The sequence below is a fragment of the Canis lupus genome, chromosome 5 (assembly GCF_003254725.2).
Source record: "Canis lupus dingo isolate Sandy chromosome 5, ASM325472v2, whole genome shotgun sequence".
Lineage (NCBI taxonomy): Eukaryota > Metazoa > Chordata > Mammalia > Carnivora > Canidae > Canis > Canis lupus.
Window position 1 is genome coordinate 43,361,881 of NC_064247.1, and position 27,110 is coordinate 43,388,990.

The window sequence follows — 27,110 nt, forward strand, 5'->3', positions numbered from 1 at the left end:
AATCAGCTTCTCAATAAAAACAAACTCTGGGGACTAAGAACTCATCTCTAAAGGCCCCAAGAGAGATCCTAAAACCAGCTGAAAAATGAGTAAAGGCTAAAAAATACCAATTTTCAAAAAAAAATTACCAATTTTCAGAAAAGCCTTGGAGAATTTTCTAGAGATTATTTTTATTTGGTCACAATTATAATGTGTAAATGTTTTAACATAGACATAGAACTGGCCTCAAAAAGAAAACTTTAATTGTATTAAAAAATTAATTACTATAATTCTCCTGAGTTTCAGCTATATGTGAAACTTATTTTTTGCTATTATAAGCCACTATGTTTTACAAAAATACTAGCAGAAATTATAATCTTAAAATTTAATTGTAAAAAAATTGATGTCTAATATTAGATCAAAGTGTGGGTCTTTATCTTTGGAATATTCAATTCCATATAAGCCTCTATGCACATTCCCTAATACTCCTCTTTCTAATATGTTAAAAAACTACTAAAAAGTAATGCAGAGGGAGGGGTAGCATAGCAAGGTGAAACGAATCCTTTACTAGAAATAAATTGCAGAAAATTAATATTTTAATATTAATATTAAATATTACAATATATTAATTAATATTAATATTTCAGGTTTACAGAAGCCTGTGGCTTAAAAAATTTCAGAATCAATGATCAAAATTCAAGATATTTCTTAATAAATAAAAATGTATATGTCTATCTGATCTATCTCAAGTGTGTACTTTTGGACTAACTATTCTTAAATCACATACATTGGTGGCATGAAAAGACAGAGATCTGTGCAGTGATATTAAGAGCCCCTCCCTAGTTTTCCCCTTAACTCTAAAAACCATTACCATTTTCCAGGACTTGCTGCTGTTGGGGCGATATCTGAGTCGATTAAGCAGCACCAGCCCCTCATCTCTCCACTGAAGGATACATTTGTTCACAGAAGCATTTACACATTTGAATCTGATGTCCCATGGAGGGAGAGGCCTCACTGGTAATCAGGACAAACAAAAAAAGTGTGATTCAGGCTCCCCAATCAGAAATAACATTTATTTTTACATGAGCTAGAAAGAATTGAACAAAATGCATTTCTAAGATATGTGACCACCAAAGTTGGTGAAATATATAAAAGAGAAACCCCTGGCTTTTACAGAGAAGAAAAAGTTTGATTTACTACTAAGTAATTTAAATAATTCTCCTTAACCTACCCTCATTTTTACCAAATAAATTACTTCCAACATTAGTAATAGTGTGAACTGCACTTAATCCAACGTATAAAGAAAACCAATGTGCCAAACCTGAGAGTTCTGATGGCTGAGAAGGCAGAGGTGGCTAGTAGTGAATCACCTCTCAGAGAAGAAATGCTAGCAGGAAAAATACAGAAGGGAGAGAGGAGCAGAGGAAAAGAATAAGAGGAATATTCTTTCTAGGAGGAATAGTCAATGTAAAGAAATGGAACAGAAGTTGGGGAGAAGTATGACAGGAGACGGTATAGTAAATGCCTATGTCCAGACTCATAGCAGTATGCGCGCAAAGAGGTGTTGTGGGAAGAAAGAAGAGACACACACAGTGAAAGGCCAGAACTTGAGGCAGGCCAGAAGCCCAATCCTACCTGGGATGCTCAGAACTTGAGGATGCTTGAGATTGGTGTCTGATTCAACTGGGCTAATTATATTTGCTCAGAAATGTGCCGGAACTGGTTCACTCCAGCTCCCAAGGTGATGAGAGGAATGGAAGTAGGTATTCTCAAAGCAAGATGCATTTGTACCTTGACACACCCTATTGATAGTTGGCACCTCTGCTCTGGCCCAGCAGGCCCACATGTAGCCTATCTCAGAGCAGTGGCGTTAACTGTAGAGGTAAGAAGATGCCTCTGCTGAGAAGTGCTTACACTGAACTTCATGAATAACCTTGCAGGACACTTTCCTCAGTCGAATGGTATCACTGGCAGCTAGTGCCTCCATGGGACTGGGTTCTTTTTTCTCCAACAGGGAGAATAATGCTGACTATTCCATTTTGTATGATCATCTCTATAAAGCTCTAGGATTTGCACCCTTTTCCTTGCATCAAAGTAATTTCTATTCTTTGTGCCACTGTCCCTCTTGAAACAATCACACATAGAATATTCGAGTGATTTTATTTTTTTTTTTTATTTTTTTATTTTTTTTAAATCCAAATTTCTTTTTTTTTTTTTTTTTTTTTAATTTTTATTTATTTGTGATAGTCACAGAGAGAGAGAGAGAGAATGAGGCAGAGACACAGGCAGAGGGAGAAGCAGGCTCCATGCACCGGGAGCCCGACGTGGGATTCGATCCCGGGTCTCCAGGATCGCGCCCTGGGCCAAAGGCAGGCGCCAAACCGCTGCGCCACCCAGGGATCCCCTCGAGTGATTTTAAAGATAATGTTCATGTACCAATGAACGACACCTACAAAAAGTGAAATAACATGTACCTATATCCAAGAAGGTAAATGTGGATGGGAGTGAAGAAGCACTTCCAAGGCTATTGATAGCAGTAACCTGGGCTGTGTAGCTGGATTCAGGCAATTCAGGTGTTAGGTTGACTCCAAGGTCCAAATGGTCACAATAATGATCACATTGCTTCCACCAAGTTAAATTTTTTGGTCCATTTAACCTGTAAATAAAAGATAATTGTGTTTAGCATGATACTTTATGAGCTACTTGCTCCTTCTATTACAGAAGAATAGAATAATCAAATATTTAAAATTCTAGACATTTTGTTAAGGTCAGTCTTATTACTAGAGGATACACTATGGAAATATTTGTATTATATGCTCATAAATAGGACCATATTTTCTCCCTTCTCTCCTTTTTCCCCCCCCTCTATCTACCCTTTTTTGGTAGGATTGAGCCTTTTTGATGTTCATATAGCTAAGTAGCCATACATATACTGCCTAAATTCCCAAAACCCTGGCTAGCATCCTGTCTCCTCAGGGCAGATCTAATTGTTATCCAAAGGACCCATGGCCATCGAGGCATTTTCTGTACAGAGTGCCAGCTTCTAGTACAGACTGGAACCCTGGGGTCCACTTCCTTTCCCTCATTTCCTGCTCACTTAGGCATAGTGCAAACAAGCTGGATCTCTGGATGAGATTATGGGATCAACTCCAGGGAACAGGCTCTCCCAGACTCTCCTTTGTGTGGAGTTTCAGGTTAGGCAAAGGTGCTTTAAAAAGAAACTCCTCCAAAGCTAATGGAAAGCTACCACAAGGATGAGTCTATTTATATATTATGACCCCAAGAGTCTGCAACTGCAAAACAGAGAAGGGATATAATGCAGCCAGTTTAACTCTATTAGAGCAAGGAAGAACATCCATATCATGGGCCTTGGATGCCCTGAAGAGAATTCCAAGTTAGATCTCAGACCCAAGACCTCAGTTCACACTTTAGATGAAATGATAAGACAAAACTTTTTCTTTTTAAGTACCTAATTATCTAGAGGTGTCTATTGCTTCTTCTCTCTGGTAAAAATAAAACTATTAGATATTTCTAAGTGTAGTCTAAGATAACACCTACAAAACAGCTGCAAAAATACAATCTCTCACTCACTGTAAAGTATATGCAGTATATAGATGGGTGTCTCGTCCTCTGTCCCAGATGCAGGTCACAGTCCCATGTGCTCCCTTCTGTATACAAGATAAGTTTTGAGGTTGTTCTGGAACAACTTTAAAAAGAAAGTGCAAAGCACAGTTGATATCACAATTGCATTGTTATTATTTGGCAATAAAATAACAATACTTCCCCTACGTCTAGATTCCGTCAAGTTCAAATTTGCTTCCAAGGCATGAACATCTTCTAATAACAACAGTGAATATGGATCAAACACTACGCGCCAAGTCCTATGCCTTATATGAGGTTTTTCTCAATTAGACATTGGAGCAGCTCCATCACTATTATCCTCAATTTACCAAAGAGAAACCTAAGACTTAGAGGTTCAGTATCTTGTCCCCAATTACAAAACTGTGAAGTGACAGAGTCAGAGCTCCTGCCCAGGCATGGCTGACTTGAGTCCAAGCCTTTTACTACCACATTCCACCATTGTCCCTGACAACTGAACATCCAGTGCTAGATCTATTACCACTGGTGATGATGAGCTTACTGATTTAGAGTCCATTCAAATATTAGATATCTCTAAAGATTAGGGTCTCTTTCTTTCCATAGGCTTGATATTTACAGCCAATTCCATCCACTGGCCCTAAGCATGCCCTTCTAGGCTGTACCAGAAAAATCTAATTTCTGCAGCATCACTTGGAACACTTCATAAACATTTATGAACTAATTCTTTATGTACATGGACACTGAGTACCTCCCATGGGCTGGGCATAGTGCTAACCATGGATATACAAAGGTGGACAAGGCAGGCAAGGTCCCTTTACCAAAAGTGTATATTTGTAAATTAAGCCATTTTATAGTCAAAGGTAAACCCAAAGCTATGAGTTTCTCAGATTACATGGAGGTAAGAGAAAATATTCTGTTATTCATTCATCTCATTCTACTCTAATACTGAGACTCACATGTAAGAGATGCTTCCTTTGGGTGAGATTAAACAAGTATACTACTAAAGCCCCAGATGTTGTCTACACCAAAAAAAAAAAAAAAGAAAAAAAAGAAAAAAAAAAGCTGTAATTGATGGAACAAATGACTTTTTTTTTTTTGGTCCTTAGCCAACATCACAAACCTGGACACAATTGCCCACTCTGTGGTAGTGGGCAGGTTAACTTTTCACAGGTTCAGTTTCCTCATCTATAAAGTGCATATGATAATATGTAGCTCATATGGTTTTGTTTAGTGGAATAATAAATTTTCATTTTCTGAAAGAACAGAATTTTTCACATACATATGAAATATGTTTATCTTATATTGAAATACATATGAAATATATATATATATACACACACACATATATATACACACACATACATACTCTGTATACACTGTATACAGTTCCCCAGGAAAGGGTACAGAGAAGCAAATATTTTGAGCCTAGTTAAGTTTATATATACACTGTATAATATCTGTATACGTAACTCCTTATGATTGATCCACTTAGACTACTACATTAACTTCTTACTTTCTGTACTTTCTGTTTATCTCAGAGCCAACACAAAGCTGTCTGGTTTTTCTATGAGTTTTCTTGTTACTAATATAATTCCAAACTCTCAAGCCAGTTATCTGAATCACATGTTCAACATATTAAAATGCTATTTCATTTTCCTGAGACCTCTTTCTTGGGGCCTTGGGAACTGCCCAATAAGATAGGTTTGCTCCTGTGCCTGGTACACAGCTGTTACTGCCAGTCCTTAATATTATGGAAATTCCTTCACTTTCCGGTGTTAGATTTCTTGTTTCTTAAATCCAATTCTTTCTTCTCCCCTGATTTAATTATTTGTGTTGGTGGGGTATATCCTTCAGTAGTTCCCTGGAAACGGGTACGGGGAAGAAATATTTTGAACATGATTAAAAATGTCTTTATTCTACCCTCACACGTGACTGATACTTTGGCTGAGTATTGAATTCTGAATTGAAAAGAATTTTCATCCAGGATTTTGGAGGCTCTGTTGTCTTCTACATTCTAGGGTGTTATTGAAAAACATGATGCTGTCTGATTCTTTTTTTTTTTTTTAAGATTTTTATTTATTTATTCATAGAGACAGAGAGACAGAGAGAGAGAGGGGCAGAGACACAGGCAGAGGGAGAAGCAGGCATCATACAGAGAGCCTAATGTGGGACTCGATCCAGGGTCTCCAGGATCACGCCCTGGGCTGCAGGCAGTGCTAAACCGCTGCACCACCGGGGCTGCCCATTGTTCTGATTCTTGAACCATTGTTTTTAATTTTTAGAAGATTGTAGAATCTTTTCTTTGTTCCCACTATTCTTTCTCAGTTCATCTGAGATTTCCCAGAAAAGGATGTTCTAACTTGAGTAGAGGAGGGTACAGGACTGAAGGGAGCTGAACGTCAATGTTCCTTTAATCCCTGTTTTCCAGCATGGTACTACCAACCTCAGCTGAACTGGTTGGAAATAGTTTAGTGATCCTTTCATGCTAAGCCTCCAGTCTTATGCTAAAGTAGTGGAGAATGAATGTTTAGCTACATGGAATTGGGAAAGAGATCTGAGAATATGTTTTTCAAAAAGATTTTCAATTAAAATAGCTCATTTTTAGTCCCATTCTTACCCTCACTCCCAGAAGGACATGTTATCACCAATTTCCGAGTCGTTCTGGGTTGGGAGGTTCTACATTCAATCATGTTGCATCATGATGTTTCCTACTGCCAGCTGCTGCCTGAGTCAATTATCACTGGTCTACCTATTTTCTAGCTTCCAAAAGTTTGTTGATATGTCCCCCCTCCAATTCCTTTTGTCCTTTAGGATTTATACCTCTAGAAAACTTTCTATATTGCATCTTGACAGATTTCAATCTTGACAGATTAATTTCATGGGGGATCAATGTAAATACATGCTTTCAAACCACCATCATTACCTTAACCCTTCATAGGGTCTTTTGATGACCAAATGAGATATAGAGCATGTGGCCCCTTTAAGTAATGAAAACAGTTCTCACTCATACCTTTACTCCTAAAAGTTTGGACTCATTTTAAAAGAGTACAGAGACTCATTTTAAAGAGTACAGAGGCACCTGGATGGCTCTGTGGATGAGTCTGCCTTTGACTCAGGTTGTGATCCTGGGGTCCTGGGATTGAGTCTGTAACAGGCTCTCCACAGGGAGCCTGCTTCTCCCTCTGCCTATGTTTCTGCCTCTCTCTGTGTCTCATAATAAATACATAAAATCTTAAAAGAGCACAGCTTTTATTCAAAAATCAAGTCAACTTTCCCAACATGAGGTCCCCATACCATGAAATCAAGGTGTCTACTTCAATCCAGGACTTGTTTTTGGCAGAGACAACCTGTCCCAGGGGAAACCAATCTTCATTCTCTTCAATATAAGTATATAATAACTGACACCAAGAAAAAAAGGACGGAAATCAAAGACTCTGAAAGTTAAAATAGCTTGCGATATAATAAACTGTTATAAGTATTATGGTTGTTAATATTTTGGGATGTTTTAGAGAGCACAATGAGGAGAGGGACAAAGGAAGAGGGAGAGAGACTCCCAAGCAGGCTCCACATGGAGCCTGATGTGGGGCTCAATCCCATGACCCCAAGATCATGACCTGAGCCAAAATCAAGATCTGGATGCCCAAATGACTGAGCCACCCAGGTGCCCCATGGCTGCTGTTGTTTTTAAAAGCCCTACTTACTATGGGAAATTAAATTGTCTTAGAAAAACAACTTTCAGAAATATCAGCAATCAAGCATATATTGAAAACAACCAAGCAAGGATCCACTGTCTTTCATTTATTGCCTTGATTTTCTTAGTAGTTTGTGGACAAATCCTGTGAGCTTAAGCTAGAGCACTGATTGCTTAGTTACTACACAACTTAAATGAGGTCTTGGTGGCAGAACAGCCCAAGCCTAGGAAGGTGCTGGGGAGAAAAGGCTAAATTACCCATTTCCAGTTCTGAAAAACCAGCCAGCTTTATGATAGCATTCTCAGGATATACAATGGCACTTATGGAACCACTTATCATAAAAAGGAAGAGGGGCTGTTTACTCCCTCACTAAATAGGAATAAGCTTACTATACTAGGTGAAACCAAAATTCATTGTGTCTTTTCTTGGAATGACTAGCCATTATCAGAAATAAGTGTTGCTTCCAGTCAGTCCTTCACCTCAAAGTGCTAAACTTGCTCAAAAAGCAGCCATTTGATGGTGTGGTTACCATTTGAGAACACTGTATAAGCAACATTCCAGCAGTACCACCCAACTGAGCTGCACCATAACAAATCCTCTTAACCATCTCCCTAGGTCTTCTGATGCTGCAAACTGTCACGAATGCATCTGCATACTCTATATGAAAAAAAATTTTTTAAGTAGGCTGCACATCCAATGCAGAGCCCAACGTGGGGCTTGAACTCATGACCCTGAGATTAAAACCTGAGCCTATATCAAGAGTTAACGCTTAACCAAATGAGCCACTCAGGTGCCCCACTGGGTGGAAAACCTTAAAAGTGAAAAGGGGTTGCAGCACTCTAACACACCTGAGAAAAGGTAGGAAATAGAATGGGATGGCTAAGGGCATGTGCAAGGATACTGACTTCCAAGGCCTAATATGTAGAAAACAGCAGAACTGTGAACACCTGCAACTGGACATCACAGGACTGGGAATATCTAATAAAAATACATAATATTTATCTACTAAGATGGTAAATTACGTGGGTATAACATTCAGGTGTTCTGAAGACAAAAGAGGTGAGGACCAATGGTGCTTTTTAGATAAATTTTCATTTGTCTATCACTTTCTTGTACTTTCTTTTAAGGGAAATGGATTCACCTACACAACATGATGCACACAGGAAGAAGAGTCAAGCTGGATGAAACTTCCACCCTAGAGCTTATCACCTCAGCTCCTTCTTCGTTTTTGGTATGAGATTAAGTACTATGCATACCAGGTGTCATCTAATCACTACAACCATCTTATGAAGTAGATGTTAGTATCTTCATAACACAGAGAAAGAAACTGGGGCTCAGAGAATTGAAACTGCCTAACAGTACACTGTTAGGTCACAGGGCTGGGCTTCAAAGCCCACATTCCTTTTAGGACATCCCTGGCAGGCAGAGCTGAGAGTACATGATCCATAAGCGGTATAAATAAGAGGCTACAACTGGGAGAGGAGGCCTGGACCTGGTTTCTGTCTCGTTAGCCTCCACTGATTCTTTGGCTGTTTGTTTGGTGTTCTGCTCAGTGCTTCTGGTGGCTCTCCAGCAAGATTGCTCAGCACCAACCATATTCTTATAGGTTACAGAAAAGTGGTTTCCAACTTTCCTGAAAAGAGTCTCATTGAGCTCTGTATCAGTGTCTTCATATCAGGGGCTCTGACAATCCTGACATCTTGGTCAGTCAGCCTGCTGTAGCAATTCCTCCTACTCTCCCCACTCCAGAGGTTCTCTGGAACCATGGGGGCACAGAACCTGGGATGACTCAGAGCCCCTGCATGCTCACTGGCTTGCCTGGCTGGGCCTTCAAGTCTACAGGTTTAGGCTGCTGGCTACAAGCTTTAGGCAGGTGGACTGCTGGCTCACTCTGGGCACTGTGGTTCATGCCATAGATATCGACTCTGATGTCTTTTTTTTTTTAATTTTTATTTATTTGTGATAGTCACACAGAGAGAGAGAGAATGAGGCAGAGACACAGGCAGAGGGAGAAGCAGGCTCCATGCACCGGGAGCCTGACGTGGGATTCGATCCCGGGTCTCCGGGATCGCGCCCTGGGCCAAAGGCAGGCGCCAAACCGCTGCGCCACCCAGGGATCCCTGATGTCTTAATTCTTACTTCCAGCAGCTGCCTGGAAAGACCAGCAGTGTAAGCCGGCATGGAGGAGAGTTGATCCCTGATGGGTGCACTTTGACCAATGATAGTTGAATTCTTCTTTCTTTGTCATTGTATTCCCATATGTTTTTATTCTGGGAATGTCCCTAGCAACCAAGCAACCAGCTATATTTTCTGTTGATGGCATGAGCATATCAGTTCTGCCTCATAGAGCTTTCTAGAAAACTCAAGAAAAGACAGTGTGCCAAGAGTTCTTTTTTAACTTCTGCTAAGTATGATAACCAGTGGTCAGGAGTGAATGTGGATGTAAGGATTAAATTAGGGAAAGAAGTGCTCAGCCTTGTATAAAGTCCAACCTGGGCTTCATAAGTCAAAAAATGTATCTCTTTCTTCTTTTTAGGAGATTGTAGCTTTGAACAAATTCTCACAAATCTAGAAGGCATGAAGATTCAGCTCCAGAGATTCTCCTTCCTGCCACTAGAGTCTAAGCACAATAGGTTCTTGCTCTTAATGGGCACACACACACACACACATACACACACACACAAACAAAAACAACTGGTGGGGGGCAGGGCAGAGAGAGAGAACACTTCTAAATGAGATCCCAATTCTACTGATTTCTGGATTTCTCACATTGAGGTACTCATATTGCTATTAAGATAAAATATATTCATATGGCAGGAGAAGAAAGAACACTACCCTATATTTGGACTTCTGTCTAACACATGACAAATACCAAAAGATGACTAGTTTTTAAAAAGTTCAGAATGGAATGCTCACCACCAACTGAGATCTCTGCCCCACATATTCGTAATTCCTTGTTTTTGCTACAGGCCAATTTGCAGAGAAACACTGTTGTACCCAGAGGAAGACCTGTGACTTGAGAACTGAGGAAGTGACCATGCAGAAAATTGATTCTTCTGTTAAATTTGTAGAGGATTAACATGTTAAAACTGGGATATTGTGAGCAGCCTTGTTCGGGCTTCAAAGAGCATGAAATATTGACAGCTGATCCAAGTGAAATTACATGAGAAGGCTCCACAGTCACATCTCCTCTCTTGCATGCATCTGCAATAAGACACAAGTCAGCACATAAGAAATCCATTTCAAAATGGTGGGTTTGCGTTATTATCAAGAGCAAGATAAAATTAATCCCAACAAATTGTGGAAAAATAAATAACCCACCTTGCTCTGGCTGTATTGGTGATGCACAATGAGAACAGAAGGCTCACATATTAAAGTCTAACTGTATTTTAAATAAAAGATGCATCGTTCTCAAATCAGTAAGACTAAAAGTGCTGAGAAAACAGGGTTGGAAGACATTCAGGAACAGAGGACCAGGAGAAAACCAATCTCTCCTATATAGAAATTATTCACCAAATTATTGAAAAGTACTTCCCACATTAATCACATTTGCTTCCATCCCCATTTCTGATTTATAAGGCTTATTTCAATACACAGACCAAAAAGGAAACATACAAAACAAACGACAGTTTAAAAGGTTATTACATACTCCTAGGGGTCAATTTAGGACTAATACTTTCTCTTGCTATATTAGTGATATAAAGTATGTATGATCTATAACAGTATTTTATAACAAAAGAAAATATTCAGTAGCTCTGGTATATTTGTGGTTGGCATCAAGGATGAAAATGAGGTCCTCCATGCCACATTTTGGTATTCCTTCAAGATGCAAGACCCTGGGCTAGATGAACCATAACCCAATATAGCTAATATGACATTACATGAATGTATCCTTCTTTTTAAAAGTTTGTTTATTTATTTATTTATTTACTTATTTATTGCCAGATACCATACCATATTAAACTCATTAAAAGAGAGGTCATTCTTACTCACTAGGAGTTTTGATATAAATAAATATGACAACTATTCAGAAATGAACAGGTTTTGGTGGTACTGCCAATGAATCTCAGAACTATAGATTTACCCTGAGTTTTCAGATGTGATAGAAAGCCTCCACTGAACGTCTTTTTTTTTTTTTTTTGTAATTACAAGATTGCTTTAATTAACTACCCTAAACAGGAATTAGTTAAAAAGTTATTTAAATCAAATAAAGGAAATGCTAAAAATTCATTTTTAATAAAAAATTCTTTTTTATTTTCAGAACTAAAACTAAGCCCCTCTCCCTCTCTCTTTTTCTCCTCTCCCATTCTATTCTATGTTTTTTCCCTGCTTTGATTTTCACTGATTGTAATGAGTTAGAAAGTAAAAAAGTAAGCTCCCATAAAGAAAAGGCAAGGAAAATGTCAGCCATTATTATTTTTAGCATAGTTGGATTCACCCACCAATATCCTCTGTTAAAAAGCACTATCATTTTTCATTTTAGTAAAACATTCATTCATAATTCCAGTTTTGTGGTTACCTAGCCACTTTTTAAAGAGAAATTGCATGATTGGACTTGTACATTAATCAGCATAAATTAAAGAAAATGCATTGTAGTTATAGATAATGGAACCAGACTTACCCATTTAAAATGAGAGAAGATTGACTACAAAAGACTACCAGAACGATTCTCATAAACACATTATTTCATCCGTAACTGAGAATTTAAACCACAAATCCTTCTACAGATTCAATTATAGAAATCTTACCTATATTTGCTTTAACCAACAATAACACAATGATAAAAATAAGTGCCAATGAGCATCCTCCAACTGTATGTGCCATGAACAGTCAACTCTGGAATATACCTCTGTATTTTCCTTGTAAAAGAAGACAAATTCATCCATGTTAAATACATTCAGAAAATACCAGAACCAACATCATCCAGAAGGGCTTAAAATGCCCCTTTAATTTCTCTATATTGTTAAGATTTTTTTTTTAATGAAGTATACCTTTAAAACTAGTAAATTAAAAATCTTAGCCAGTTCTAACCCCCATTCACTTAAGCTTCTTGGAGTCAGCAAAGGGTGAGAGAAGAGACCCAGCCTTTGGTGTCCTTTAGAACTGGGTTTAAGAACTTTGAGACTGTGGGGTGCCTGAGTGGCTCAGGCCTTTAAGGTTGAGCATCTGCCTCTGGATTTTAGCTCAGGTCATGATCTCAGGGTTATGAGACTGAGCCCCGTGTTGGGTGTGGAGCCTGCTTAAGATTCTCAAAAAAAAAAAAAAAAAAAAGATTCTCTCTCTTCCTCTCCCTCTGCCCCATCCCTAAAAAAATAAAATAAAATAATAAAAATAAAAAAGAACTTTGAGATTGTGGGCAAGTTACTTAACCTTCTGAGTCTCAGTTGCAAACAAAATTTTTTTCTTCCAGACAGGGCTACATTATCATACTCAAGTGTAAGTGTTGAATCCCAAGAGTAATGAGAATTTCTAATCTATTTGCATGGTTCTAGAAGTAACAGGAGATTAAACAGCAGTCCATGGGGCGCCTGGGTGGCTCAGTTGGTTAAGCATCTGCCTTTGGCTCAGGTCATGTTTCCAGGATCCTGAGATGGAGCCCCTGAGTCAGGCCTCCTGTTCAGTGGGGAGCCAACTTCTCCTTCTCCCTCTGCTGCTCTCCCTGCTTGCGCCCTCTGACTCTCTCTGCCAAATCAATAAAGCCTTTTTTTTTTCCTTCCAAAAAGTGGCTCATAACTCTCTCCTAGAACTTAGTAAAAGATTGATCTCTTTGGTCATAAGAAACGGAGTTGCTGGAATCTTCTAGAAGTTCAATTTTACTTGTTTATTTGCTTCTTTATTCATTACTTATTCATTTTACTAAGTATTTCTATCTTGAATACTTCAGAAAATGCAATTTGGTGATTTCTGATTGTTTTCAAATTTAAACCTAAAGAATGGCTCTACTACATATTAGGAAATTGTCTAGATTCTATTAAAGGTGGGCCAAAAATCCATAAAGTAGGCTGGAAAGTTCTGTGATGTTAGGCTACTGGGAACCAGACAATGCAAATGTTCACCTCCTACTCTCATACCTAGAGATATGCCAGAGCACACTGACCATTCTCAAAAAAACTCACTTATTCATTCAATAGGCCACCTTTCCTGCGCCAGGTACAATGGTAAGTGCTAGAGGTACAATAGTACTACTCTAGTGGATATACAGAAATGTGCCCACTTGCTTCTTTGACTCTTCTCCCTCTAGCCTAGTCATTATTCAGGAAAGCTCCAAAAAATTTAGCACCTTTTCAATAGTCTTTGCTGGTTGCTCCTCCTTCTCCTCCTAACTTTCTACTCTGGAAGGATGTCCGCTCACTCAAGACATTATTTTTTTTTTTTAATTTCTACTCCCTCCCCAGAGGATCTCATCTGGTCACCTGGCTTTAGAAATTATTTGTATGCTAATGACTCCCAGGTGCATATCTTCAACTCAGACATCGCTTTGTGCTCCAACCTGTCCCCTTGCATTACATGTTGGGCTTCTGATAGAGTGCTCAATATTCACATGTTCTGTTGGAACTCTTGGTCTCCCTTCCCCTTATTGATTCTTCCCCTAGTTTTTTTAAATTTCAGCAATTAATTGAAGTTGCTCAAAAACCTACAAGTCAAAAAAAAAAAAAAAAAAAAACAAACCTACAAGTCATCTTTGATTCCACTCTCTTTCTTATCCCCTACAACAAAACCATCACTAAGTCCCATCAATTTTGCCTCCAAAATATATCACAGATCGATCTGCTTCTCCCCATTCCTACTATGCTCACTCTAGTTCAAAAGACTGTCATCTCTTCCCGAGACGGCTACAGGAGCCCCTCAGTCTGTCTCTCCAAACCATCCTTACCCCTTTCTAAGTCATTTTCACATAGTGACTATCTTTTAGAAGTATAAATCAGATTACATTACCTGTTTCATACCATCACTATTTAAAGTTCTTCAATATGTCCATTGTTGTTAGATTAAAATCCAAAATCCTTACCGCACATGATCTCTCAGGCACTGCATGGCCTCACTTCTCCTGTCTTGCCACCATCATTTGCTCTACTTTTTCTGCCTTGCTTACTCTGCTCCATTTGCACTGGCTTTCAGACTGTTCCTTGAATAAGACATATCTTTTGCTGCTCTGAGACTCTGCACTTTCCATTTCCTCTGCTAGAATCCTCTTCCTCTGTTTCTTAGCAGCTGGCTGACTTAAACACTTCAGACCTCAGATCATGTGTCACTTCCTCAGAGAGCCCCTCCCTGACCACCTAGCCAAAGTGGTCTTGCCCAGCTACTTTCTACTCATCACCTTATCTATTGCCTTCATGGAACAGATGTAATTACTGTGTTTATTTACTTGACTACTTGTTTGTCCTCTATCTTTGGGCTAGAATTTAAGCCACCATGAAAGTAGGAACACTGGCTATCTTGCCCACTGCTGTATGCCAGCACTAGGAAAGAGTACTTAATAAGTGTTCATTAAAATAAAGGGGGAAAAAGGGAGGAAGGAATATGAGCTATAAAAAACCCCCTATAAACAACCACATGGCTGGGACGCCTGGGTTGCCCAGTGGTTGGGCATCTGCCTTTGGCTCAGGGTGTGATCCCAGAGTCCTGGGATCAAGTCCCACACCGGGCTTCCTGCATGAAGCCTACTTCTCCCTCTGCCTGTCTCTGCCTCTCTGTGTATATATATCTCATTAATAAATTAATAAAATCTTAAAAAAAACACAACAACATCTCCATGGTAGGCAGAATAGTGGCCCACCAAAGATGTCCATGCCCTAATCCCTAGAACCTGTGAATATATTACATTACATGACAAAGGGATCTTGGAGATGCCATTACAGCTAAGGATCTGACATGGGGAAGTTATCCCATATTCTCTAAATGGGCCCAGTCTAATCAAAGAGAAATTGCATAAGGGAGTGGATAAGGGAGGCAAAAATGTCCCTCAGAGAGCTGTGATATGAGGAAGACTAGATCTGCCACTGCTGGCTTTGAAAATGGAGGAAGGGGGCCATGAGCTAATGAATGTAGCAGCCTCTAGAATCTAAGGGTGGTTCTTAGTTTACAGAAAATATAAAATGTATTTCTTGTGTCTCTTGATTAAAAATATTTGAGAAACACTGATCTAAATCAAAATCTGACAGTTTTCCTTTCTCTAAACCATACAGTTCAAGGTCATGGCATATAACGACCTCTGTGAGCTAATTCCTGCTTTTATTACCAACTGCATCTACCTGTTTATTTTTTTTAAAGATTTTATTTATTTATCATGAGAGACACAGAGAGAGAGAGAGAGAGAGGCAGAGACATAGGCAGAGGGAGAAGCAGGCTCTCTGTGGGGAGCCTGATGTGAGACTCCATTCCAGAATCCCAGGATCATGACCTGAGCCAAAGGCAGATGTTCAACCACTGAGCCACCCAGGTACCCCAACCACATCTACCTCACATAGTGAGTCACATACTCTCTGCTGACACTCTACTGTCTAGTAACAGTTTCCCTGCACATCTCATGCAAACGCATGCTTCTGTAACTTTGCCGATTCTATTCTCTACTTTTCCACTGTTCTTAGAATGGCTAAGTCCTACTCATCCATCCCAACTCAGCTCAGAAAATTTTATTCAGCCATTCATTCAACCAATATATATTAAGCAGTTGCTATGTGCGAGGGGCTAGGGATAGAGTAGACAAGGTTTCAGCTCTCATGGAACCAACATTCTGGAATAGGGAGACAGAAAACAAAGAAATAACAAATTCAGACAACAATAAAAGAAAAGCATAAGAGAAGCTAAGGGGACATAAAGCCTGGGGAGGAGAGAAGCTGGTCAAAGAAGGTATTTCTAGGAGATAAAACTTGAGCTGAGACTGGCACAGGTCAAATGAAGACTTAGAATGAAACCTAGAGGCAGAGGAACAAGCTGGCTATGGGTGAGGCATAGAAAAAAGGTCAGGGTGACTGACCCTGGGAAGTGACTGTGAGGAAAATGGTAGGACATGAAATGGAGAAGAATCTAGGAGCCAGATCTACCATGGGCTTGTTTGCCATAGAAGGGAGGTGGGATTTTACTCTCAAATCTATAGGAAACCACTGATGTTTAACTGAAGGTTTTATTTATTCATTTAACTGAGTTTTAATTGGGGGTGTCACAAGATATGAATTATCTTAAATATATACATGTAAAGGCAAAAAACAAACAAAAAAGTTAGTCTTGGCTTTGTGTAGGGGGACCAGAGTGGAAGCAAGCAGACCAGTTAGGAAGCAATCACAGACACCCAGTAAGAGATGATGATGTGGACTACAGCTATAGTAGTAGAGAAGGAAAAAAGTCATCATAAAGACTGCTAACTCTGGGAAACAAACTAGGGGTGGTAGAAGGGGAGGAGGGCGGGGGGTGGGAGTGAATGGGTGACGGGCACTGGGGGTTATTCTGTATGTTAGTAAATTGAACACCAATAAAAAATAAATTAAAAAAAAAAGAAAAAAGTCATCAAACCTTAGGAAGCCTTACTTATCTTTAGGTCAGACTGAAGCCTCCTTCATGGCATCCTGGCATCCTCATATCTTAGTACTTGACTATTAAGTAAGACTAATTTATTTAGGTATCTGCCTGTCTCCTCCATTTGCTGCCAAATTTCTTATGAGCAGAGGTCACAATTTATGGTACATTGTAGGTATGTGCTGAACTGCACAAAATTTATTTTCTGTGCTCACCTATTTTATTTCTCATTTAAGGTAACTACATTATAACTACATTAAATCTGATTCTGCCATTTGTGGGAAATATCAGAAAGGGAGACAGAACATAAAGACTCCTAACTCTGGGAAACGAACTAGGGGTGGTGGAAGGGGAGGAGGGCGGGGGTGGGGGTGAATGGATGACGGGCACTGAGGGGGGCACTTGACGGGATGAGCACTGGGTGTTATTCTGTATGTTGGTAAATTGAACACCAATAAAAATAAATTTATTATAAAAAAATCTGATTCTGCCACATCGTGGTTGACATCATTAATAGTAAGCTTTTCTTTATTACCACTACTTTATTTTTTTAAAGATTTTATTTATTTATTCATGAGAGACACACAGAGAAGAGAGAGAGGCAGAGACACAGGCAGAGGGACAAGCAGGCTCCATGCAGGGAGCCCGACGTGGGACTCGATCCCGGGTCTCCAGGATCACATCCTGGGCTGAAGGCGGTGCTAAACCGTTGAGCCACCCGGGCTGCCCTATTACCACTACTTTAATTGCTTCATTAAAATTTGGAATATTTTGGCATAAAGGAAATGATGAATTCAACTAGAAGATAACTGAATTATTAAGGAACAGTTACACAGGGATTTTTTAAAAAGACTTTATTTATTTATTCATGATAGACAGAGAGAGAGAGAGAGAAAGAGAGAGAGGCAGAGACACAGGCAGAAGGAGAAGCAAGCTCCATGCAGGGATCATGAGGCGGGACTCGATCCCAGAACTCCAGGATCAGCGCTCTCCAAAGGCAGGCGCTTAAACTGCTGAGCCACCAGGCTGCCCCATACACAGGGATTAAATAAGTTTCTGCTTCCTGACTACAAGGGCTATCTACAGGGTATCTTTCAATATCCACTGCAATCTATGGAGCTATGATATTTTCCAAATAAGTAACATATTTAATACCAAAATACTTAATTAATTATTATAAGAATTTGTAAGTATATGAATATGAAATATGTACATATGAAATATGTACATATAAAATACATAGGAAATATGCATATAAGAGATATATATGAAATATACATAGGTATGAAATACACACACACACCTATATATTAAATAGGCAAAATAGAGGATAAAGTTGAGCTTATATATAGTACATTCATCCAAACATGAACTTGCTCATTTTCTCTGAATACCCTATAGAATACTTTCTCCTTTTATAAGAAACTCAGAACCCCAATGACTTTCAAGTAAATGAGGTATCTTCCAATAAAATGAAACCTCCTATCAACTGTAAACATCTTTCAGATAGCCTGCCTGGAGGGTTGATATTGAAAATTAAAACTACAACTCTATCCTGAATCAGAAAATCAAAGAGTATGCTATGCTATGTCACTGACTCATCACTTAAATGATGAAAGTTTCAGATAGTAAAAACAATGTCTCAGTGAGGGGGGCAAGGACCAGCCAGAAAAATAACAACTAGCAGGAAGGCAGAATTACCCTTCAGTGAGTCTCTTTCCCCACTACTTCAGGAAGAAACACAAAATATGCACTACTGCAAAATCATATTTTACTAGGCAAGGAAAAATCTTTACCACAGTGATAATTTCATTCAGGCAGGAACACTATCTACTTCCAAATTACTTCTCTCCTGTAGCACCGTGTTAAGTTCAAGGGACAATGTGGTATTATGGAAAAGAAAAAGACTAGTGAATCTCAGTCCTAATGTGTGCCATTTCTTCCAATGGGCACAGTAACACAGACCAAGACAAAGTTATTGATAAGATTAATATGATAGTGTCATGGACCCATGAGAGTACCTAGAACGAAGTAGTCACTCCACTGAGGCTAGCTTCCCTTCTGGGTCCTGCTTTTGCATTTCTTTTTTAAATCACTTATGACTTTTACTGTACTGGAATTATATGTTTTGTTAAGGGAGGTAAAAAAAAATCATATGTTAGGCTATCTTTATTCTTAACTCTAGCTATCAAATAATTTAATAAATCAAAGGAGGAAGGAACTGCGAACTGCAAAAGTTAGCTATTAATTGCCCTGGTCCTACTGCTGTCTTCTCCTTTCAACAGCTGACATTTGAATCTGGGCCACTGCAGAACAATCAAGTGATTGTTCTAGATGTGCATCAAGGCTGGCTGTCTTACAAATGAATGCTCTTACTTACCCACTTGACTCCATGAGGCAGAGTATAAAAACCTTCCCTTCTGTTGGCAAAGCTGCTTACAGACATGTCTTACTGGTAGCAGTTCAGTATAAACACAACACTTTGGAGGTCATCTCTTCTACCTTCCCCATTTTACAGATGGATAAATAGAGGCTCAGAGAAAAGACGGGCCTTGCCAAATGTCATTAAGAGCAGAATCCAGATCAGAACATAGGCTTTGTGATTTCTAATCCAACATTACTTCTAGTACGTGAGACTGCTTCTGATCGGTAGCAACAGGAGCAGCATAATACTAAAAATAGTGCTAATGCTAATTTTACCATTAATACTAACGCTACAGTTTGTTGATCTCATACTATATTCCAAACACAATGCACATTACATACAACCTTTGTGATATACACTAGTAAAGCAATTATGATGCCTGATGCTTTAATCTTCAGAAGTTTGAATCATTATTTCTGATACCCTCTTCCCTCTCTCAAAAGAGAATGAAACAAACACAAAAACTGTATATATACAACATATAACCACCTCTAATGATCTATTCTACTATGAGGATAGAAAAGGATAATCAAATCCACCAAGTAATTAATTTGCAACTTAGCCATTGGAGCCAACCTTCTTCTCCATAACTTTTTATGAGCTAAGTCATAAAAAAAGAACAGTATCCTGACTGAAGCATTATTTCCTTTTTCCTTCTGAGTCTATCATTTGGTGAAAAATCTCACAAGCCATAACATGGACAAATCCTGGCCTGGTAGGCCCTGATTATCAAATCAGCCTCTCCATGATGTCATGTTAGGTGGTGTGACAGGCAAGGAAAGTAACATCATCTCAACCCTTTCTGCTCTTTCTTCTTTCTATGCAATAGTACCAACTCCCTTTATGTGAGCCAAAATGGACAGGACAGACACCTGTTTTCCTTTCTTACACACCTGCTGAAGCTTTCTTGATTTTTTTTCTCATCTCACTGGTAAGTATTTGTAGTCTTAAGTTATATGTGTTAACATACATAGGAATATTCTTTTCTTGCTTGAAATCATGTTTTGGTACTTAAAAAAAATTCTATTGGAGGGTCTTCTTTCCCTCTTTATGACCTCTTTATCATTTTATTTTTCTTTCTTTTTTCTTTTTTCTTTTTTTTTAAATTTTTATTTATTTATGATAGTCACAGAGAGAGAGAGAGAGAGAGAGAGGCAGAGACACAGGCAGAGGGAGAAGCAGGCTCCATGCACCGGGAGCCCGATGTGGGATTCGATCCTGGGTCTCCAGGATCACGCCCTAGGCCAAAGGCAGGCGCCAAACCGCTGCGCCACCTAGGGATCCTCTTTCTTTTTTCTTAAGCAGGCTCCATGCCCAGTGTGGAGCCCAATGTGGAACTTGAACTCTCAACCCCAAGACCAAGACCTGAACCAAGATCAAGAGTTGGACGCTCAACCAACTGAGCAACCCAGGCACCCCATTTCATCACTTTTCTTAAAAGTTCGCTTACACTTTTCTCCTTTCTTTTATATTTTTCTGAAATGTCCTTTTGTCAATTCTATTTGCTTTTATTTCCATTTCAGGTATATCACACTGGATGTAATAGACAGGTTTTGAAAAGTTGCATGTAAACAAATTACATTCAAAATGCATTAGGGAATCTTATCCCTAATCAGTTGACCCTTGAATCAGTTGTAGTATGAATTATCTTATAAACTGAACAAACATTCCCACAAGAGAACTACAAAAAAAGAAGTAAAAGAGAAACAGGACATGGATGGAGTCTCGAAGAAACAAGGTACTTTCAAATCAAGTGGTGTTGTTATGTTTCCTTTTTTCTTTCTTGGATTAGCTCTACAAGTCGACAATTTTCATAGCACTTGTTCAATTAAGTTTTAACAATCAAACACCTTCTCTATTTTCATTTTCTGAATTCTTATAGAGCTATAAATAACATAAGCCATTTACTTCTGGGAAGGATAATGTACTGGAAAGAGCATGGTGTCTAGGGCCTGAGGACCTGTGTGCCATCCTGTTTCCTCCACTTCTATCTGTGTCACTGTCGCAAGTAACTTCACATTTCAAAGCCTCTTTTCCTTGTTTGAAGAATGGTAATTGATATTTACTGAGAAAATTATATCTCTTTCACTAAAATTTTCTTCCTTAGTTTATTGGAAGGATCTCTCTTTGAACATCCTCAATCTTAAAGTCTATCTGTGGACAGTGGCATGAGTGGGGAGTTTATCTCTGAATCTTGGGTATTGTGAAATCCTGGCAAGTTTTGCTTCACCTTGCAATATCAATCACCTAGTTGTTTCATAAAGTGCTATGAGGCATGACAAATATTAAAGCATATTATAATTACTTTGGGGATTTTTTTAGGAATTTCACAACTAAAGATAATGAGGGGTCGTGAACTAAGACTAGTGATCATTATCCCACAATCTTCCTCAAGATTTCTTATATAAATGAAGAATTCAGTTGAAGTCTCTACACAAACAACCCCATGGCTCAATATATGTGCCTGATGTTTTACTCAATGTTTATCTCTTCCTCTGCATAGCACTGTAAAAGAGATGTAAATTAAGATTCTAATCTTAATCATCTTTATAGGCATTTACTTAGCAATTTATCACAACACAGAGCATATAGTTGAGTTGTTAATATTTGGTCATCTGCTACATAAAGTAACTATTGGTATCTCAATTCCATACATATGAAAATCTGCAAGCTGACCAAGATAATACAGAAAAGCCAGAAGTAAATTCAGAATTAGGTAAATTAGAACCACTTTTCATACTTGAGTTTCCTCATCTGTAAAATGAGAATAAAAATAACACCTCCCTCACGGAATTCTTATGGGGGTAATAAGAAGCTCTTATCAGAGGCCTGATATATAGCAAGAACTCAATAAATACCATCAGCTATTATTATTATAAGGAAAAGGATAATATCACTTACTTTTCAAGGATAGTCCTGCTTTTTTACTTCTCTTTGCCTATTTTTCTGGCTCATCACTAAAAGATTAATTTAATTAAAACTAGATTTTAAAAAAACTAGATCCCATACCTCCTTTATAACAGGTGACTTTATGCCAACTATTATCCTTGACATACTAAGTGTTCTCATAATTATTGTCTTCCCAAACAGTTTTAATTTCTTGAGGACAAGAACTGTGTCTTACTTTTTTTTTTATATTCACTACAGTGACCAGCACAATGTCTTGGACACATAGCTATTCAATACGTATTTGTATTTAAAAAAAATCATTGTTACCATTAACAAAGACCACCACAAGATTCCAAGAGCAAAGGGCACTGGACAAGCTCTCTTTGGGATTTGGCTTTCTTTTCTTTTCTTTCTTTTTTTTGGGGGGGCGGGATTTGGCTTTCTTTTTACGTTGGTCTGCACAAATTTACACATAGAAGTTAAGAGGAATGCTGTTAGTGTATTTACAAAGATGATAGATAACTTGGCAGAGAACAAAGCAGGTTTAGTAATACATAAATAATTCCACATTTGAGAAATGATGCACAACATCTACTAAGAGGATCCTTCTTCCATAAAAATCCTACATATGCTTTAGAGTTTTTTTCAGCCTAGAACTCATTCTAACACAGGATTCAGAGCTTACCAAAATTTGGGAATTGACCATCCCACATAATCATCATGACATTCAAGAAACAAGGCATATCAAAAAAGAATGTTGCAGAGCCTTTCCTGACTAACAAAGTGCTGGTAATGGCTGAGGATTTTACATTACCATGGCGGAGGAGAGTGTCAGCTCTTTGCCACTAAGGCCCCCTTGGTTATACGTTGGACAGAGAAATAGCGCACTGTACCGTTTCTAATTAATGGGAAATGAGAATATAATGTTTGTCCAAGTGGAATGTTATGAGCAAAGATAAGAAACACAGAAGTTGGAGCCAGAAATCTGTAACTTACCAGCTCTGTAAAAGTGTGAAAATTTCCGTATCTGTAAAACGAGAATACTAATAACAACTTCATCAGCTTTTCAAAGATTTATGTCTCATAACAATATATACCCAAAGTCCAGGTATAGAGTGGAGGCTCAACAAAGGCTTTTATACACACAGGATATACACTGTGAGGGACTATAACAATTATCCAGAGTGAAGGGATAAAGATTAATTTTGTCCTGTTCTCCAGACATACCTGGGAAAAGTCTTTTTGCATTCTTCTAGGTCACTATGTTTAAGATGCCCATCTACTCATGCAGATACTTAATCTCTTACAGTGCTTATATGTACTGCCCTTTAACCAAGTGGGAAGCGCCTTCCTAAAGACATCTCATCCGCGAGAAAATGGAATCCGGCCAGCGGCTAGCCAGTCGGCCTGCCCCAGAACATTCCACTAGCATAACTAACTGGCCAGGTAGGGACTCTGGGTTTGTCTACAGAGGACACAGGAAAGTGCTGCTGATAATGGAACAGTACACTCCCCAGGCGAGACTGAGACTTCTGGAAATCCAAGTCAGAGAAGGCCTGTTTTCTCTCCCCAGTCACGCCTGAGGGCCCGGACCAGCACTGGACCCCAGTGATGTCCTCAGCCCTTCCCCAGAGCCAGCCCTGCCTGCCCCACGCACCCTCCATCCTGCGTCCTGCCCCAGGGAGCGCCCGGGAGGCTCAGTCTGAGTCTCTCTCCCCCTTCAATCGGCCAAACTCCAACCTGGCACCCGCAAGGGCACATGAGCACCCAGAGAGCGAGGACCTCGGTAAGAAGAGCAACCGCACCCCCCTCCTGCCCCAGCCTCCGGGGGAAGAGGAGCACAGAAGCCCGGGCGCGTAGACCCCCGGCCAGGGCCAGGTCCCGGGGTCACCGGTGCCCCCGCCCCCCTGAGCCCCCGGTCACTCACTGCGCGTCGCGGGTCCCCGGGCGGCGGCTTGGGCAGGCGCGCATCCCCGGGCCCCGCGCTCCCGGGCACGTGTCGCGCTCGCCCCCGGCGCCGCCGACTTCCCGCTGCCAGCGCGCGCCCTCCGGTGCGGGCGACCCCGAGGCGGGGCAGGGCGAGGGGACGCGGCGGCGACCCCCGGCTGCGCGCTCCAGCGGCCGGCGCCCAGCCTCGCCCGCGCCCGCCCCGCGGGTCCCTCCCTGGCCGCGCTCCAAGCTGCGGGCGCCCGTGCGCCCCGGGGGCTTCCAGCGGCTCCTCCCGCAAGGTGAGTCACGGCTCCGCACCTGCCTTCGCCCTGCACCAGGGCGGCCGGGGGGGGGGCGGGGGGGGGCGGGGGGCAGCCCTGGGCGAGGAGCGACTGGACTGGCGCGGGTACGACCAGCGCGACCCGTCCCGGGCCTCGGCGTGCGCGGCCACCCCGGAGACGCGTGTGTTCAGGCGAGAACTTCGCTCGCACGTTCTCCCCCTGCGCGCTCCGCGGTGCCGGCTCTCACCACGCGCTCCCGCCGCGGGGCCGAGACACTAGCGCCGTGGTCAGGGTTAGGGGCGGCTCCAAGAAATGGACGTTTAATAGATGACGTGACACCGACCCCGAGCGGTCCCAGGTTCAAGAGGCTTTGTAAGTGGAGTTCTGAGGGAAGAGGGAAAACTGCACCAAATGCAGAGGGGGCTGACAGCAGTGCCTTAGCTTACGACACTATTTCATTGAATCTAGGAGTTCATTGACTGTACGACGTACCATTTTCTATGTACCAGTAAGAAATAAGAGCAGTCACATGAACTTTGACATGAGCATTCTTTTTTTTCTTAAGATTTTATTTATTTATTCATGAGGGACACTGAGAGAGAGGCAGAGACACAGGCAGAGGGAGAAGCAGGCTCCATGCAGGGAGCCCGACGTGGGACTCGATTCCGGAACCCCAGGATCACGCCCTGAGCCGAAGGGAGATGCTCAACGGCTGAGCCACCCAGGCATCCCGACAGGTGCATTCTTATCACTTCATATACTTAAGATGAAAATGTCATTTATTGAAAGTACCTTTTAGTTTATTTAGAAACACAATTATTATCTAACACTTATTCATTCACAAAAGGAAATAGAATAAATCGGTTAAAATATTCTTCAGATACATTCACGAGTCCAACACTCCCGATCACTTTTTTGTTTCACCCAGTATCATCCTCAGTGACATTAAGAGTTTTAATAGCCAGCATTTCTTTTCTTTTTTTAAGATTTAATTTATTTATTCATGAGAGACACAGAGAGAGAGGCAGAGACACAGGAAGAGGGAGAAGCAGGTTCCTTGCGGGGAGCCCCAGGCGGAACTCGATTCCAGGACCCCAGGATCATGCCCTGGGCCGAATGCAGGCGCTCAACCACTGAGCCATCCGGGGACCCCTAATAGGCAGCTTTTCTTAAGAGTGTCCCAATATTGCCTCTGGGATATTTTTCCAGCCGGCTAAAACCAACCCAAGTTTGTTGAGCATGCACAGAACCAACCACATCTACATACTGTTTGGGCATTAGGCAGTAAGACTTTCAATTTTTGGATATGTTAAATATTTTAAAATGTGCGTCTTAGAATCAGCAACATACGCCAGATTGCTTTTATGAGAATGTGACGTATTGTAGTTTACATACTCTGGCAATTTGTCTCCATAAATAATTTGATAAAAATAAGATTTTTAAATTACAGAAGCTTAACGTAACTGTGCAGTGAGATGGTGATGATTGTGAAAATCATTTGCAACAAAGTCAAAGAGTTATCTTTGTTAAAAGTGAGTTATTTTTTGTTATCTTTTTCACCAAAAAAGGCAAATATTGTAAATTTGCTGAACTTTTCTGTAATGTTGTGCATCTCTCAGTATGTTACTGAAAAGATTTTTTCTGAAAAAAAATCACTGTCACTTCAAGGTAAAGAAAACATTTTAACACTGAGTGAGAAAGTGCTAGGAAGAGAACATTTGAAAACAAATATTTCAAAATGTTACCATTATTGGGTGTGGGTGGGGTGGGTTGGTAAAATTATATGTTTGTCACCTACAAAAATAAATGCTTAAAAACCTTGGAAACTATTTGCTATCTTATTTCAATGTTTCAGTAGAATAGTTCAGCAAATGTTAAACCCATTTGTTAAAAAATAGGAAAATGTGGCAGTTTCTGGAAGGACCACTAATCAATATCAGAAATAATAAAATTATGGCAGCCAAATGTTAATAGTAAGCTTGTACAATTCATGAATTGGCTTACTTTTTCAATATTTTTTAGTAAAAAATAAAGGCTTTTATTTAGTTAATAAATTATTCCAAAATGTATTGTACTCTTTATCTCATTTTAAAGTTTATATTTTTGTGTACATCTTACTATATATAGTAAGTATATATTTGCAACACATATTTATTTATGTACATATAAATTTTATAAAGAAGCGTAAAAACAGCTAAACATATATTGGCAATGTATTCTCAAATCCCTTTTTCCCTTAAGGAGTGCACAATCTATAACATTTCAATACCAGCATGTTACAGGAATAGTGTTCCTAAGTCAGATACAGGATAGTGTTCCAAATGCACCCTGAACTATTTTCTTTAAGAGAATAGATGAAAGTACTGGAGAAAGGACTTGAATCTGATTATTAAGCAAACAAAAAACAATTATAAGAATATAATAAATGCAGGTAACAATGATGGCCCTAGTTATTCTCTTCCTTAGATGAAAATAAACAAGACGACCGTTCTTATATAAATATTATTAGAGAAGTTATCATCTGAGTCCATCAGTATATCATTCAGTTAGGGTTAAATTTTGAGGGAAGGTTTGTGCTAATAGTTTTGATAACAGCAGTTCTCTCATCCTTCATGCTCCCTCCCTGTATTGTAAGTTCCATGAGTGCGGACCACATCTGTTTTGCTTTCTTTTATCTCCAGCACCTGGCACAATGAGTGGCACATGGCAGGTACTCAACAAATATTTATTGAACCAAACTGACTTGTTCTAGAGAGATCTAACTCTCTTTGGTCAACCAAATTTATAGGTGATGTTGAA

At 39.8% G+C, this 27,110-nt stretch overlaps 1 protein-coding gene and 1 long non-coding RNA gene across 7 annotated transcripts in view; one reads left to right on the plus strand and one right to left on the minus strand.

Moving 5' to 3' along the window:
• IL12RB2 (interleukin 12 receptor subunit beta 2) overlaps positions 1–24,113 on the minus strand; it is a 72,946-nt gene extending 48,833 nt beyond the window's left edge. The window contains exons 1-6 of one of the 5 annotated variants that reach the window (XM_025428078.3): positions 24,029–24,113; positions 12,020–12,130; positions 10,188–10,475; positions 3,571–3,685; positions 2,454–2,635; positions 851–993 (exon numbers count right to left, since the gene is read on the minus strand). In XM_025428078.3, the coding sequence (XP_025283863.1) occupies positions 851–993; positions 2,454–2,635; positions 3,571–3,685; positions 10,188–10,475; positions 12,020–12,095 (804 nt within the window). In that variant the 5' untranslated portion in view covers positions 12,096–12,130; positions 24,029–24,113. Of the gene's footprint in view, positions 1–850; positions 994–2,453; positions 2,636–3,570; positions 3,686–10,187; positions 10,476–12,019; positions 12,131–14,207; positions 14,710–23,097; positions 23,601–24,028 lie in introns of those variants that run through there. The other 4 variants (XM_035716956.2, XM_025428077.3, XM_035716955.2 and 1 more) reach the window with 4 other exon arrangements.
• LOC125755123 (uncharacterized) overlaps positions 23,473–27,110 on the plus strand; it is a 30,485-nt gene continuing 26,847 nt past the window's right edge. Inside the window, exons 1-2 of one of the 2 annotated variants that reach the window (XR_007410800.1) lie at positions 23,473–23,887; positions 24,877–25,048. This is a non-coding gene — a long non-coding RNA (uncharacterized LOC125755123). Of the gene's footprint in view, positions 23,888–24,226; positions 24,330–24,876; positions 25,049–27,110 lie in introns of those variants that run through there. The other variant, XR_007410801.1, reaches the window with a different exon arrangement.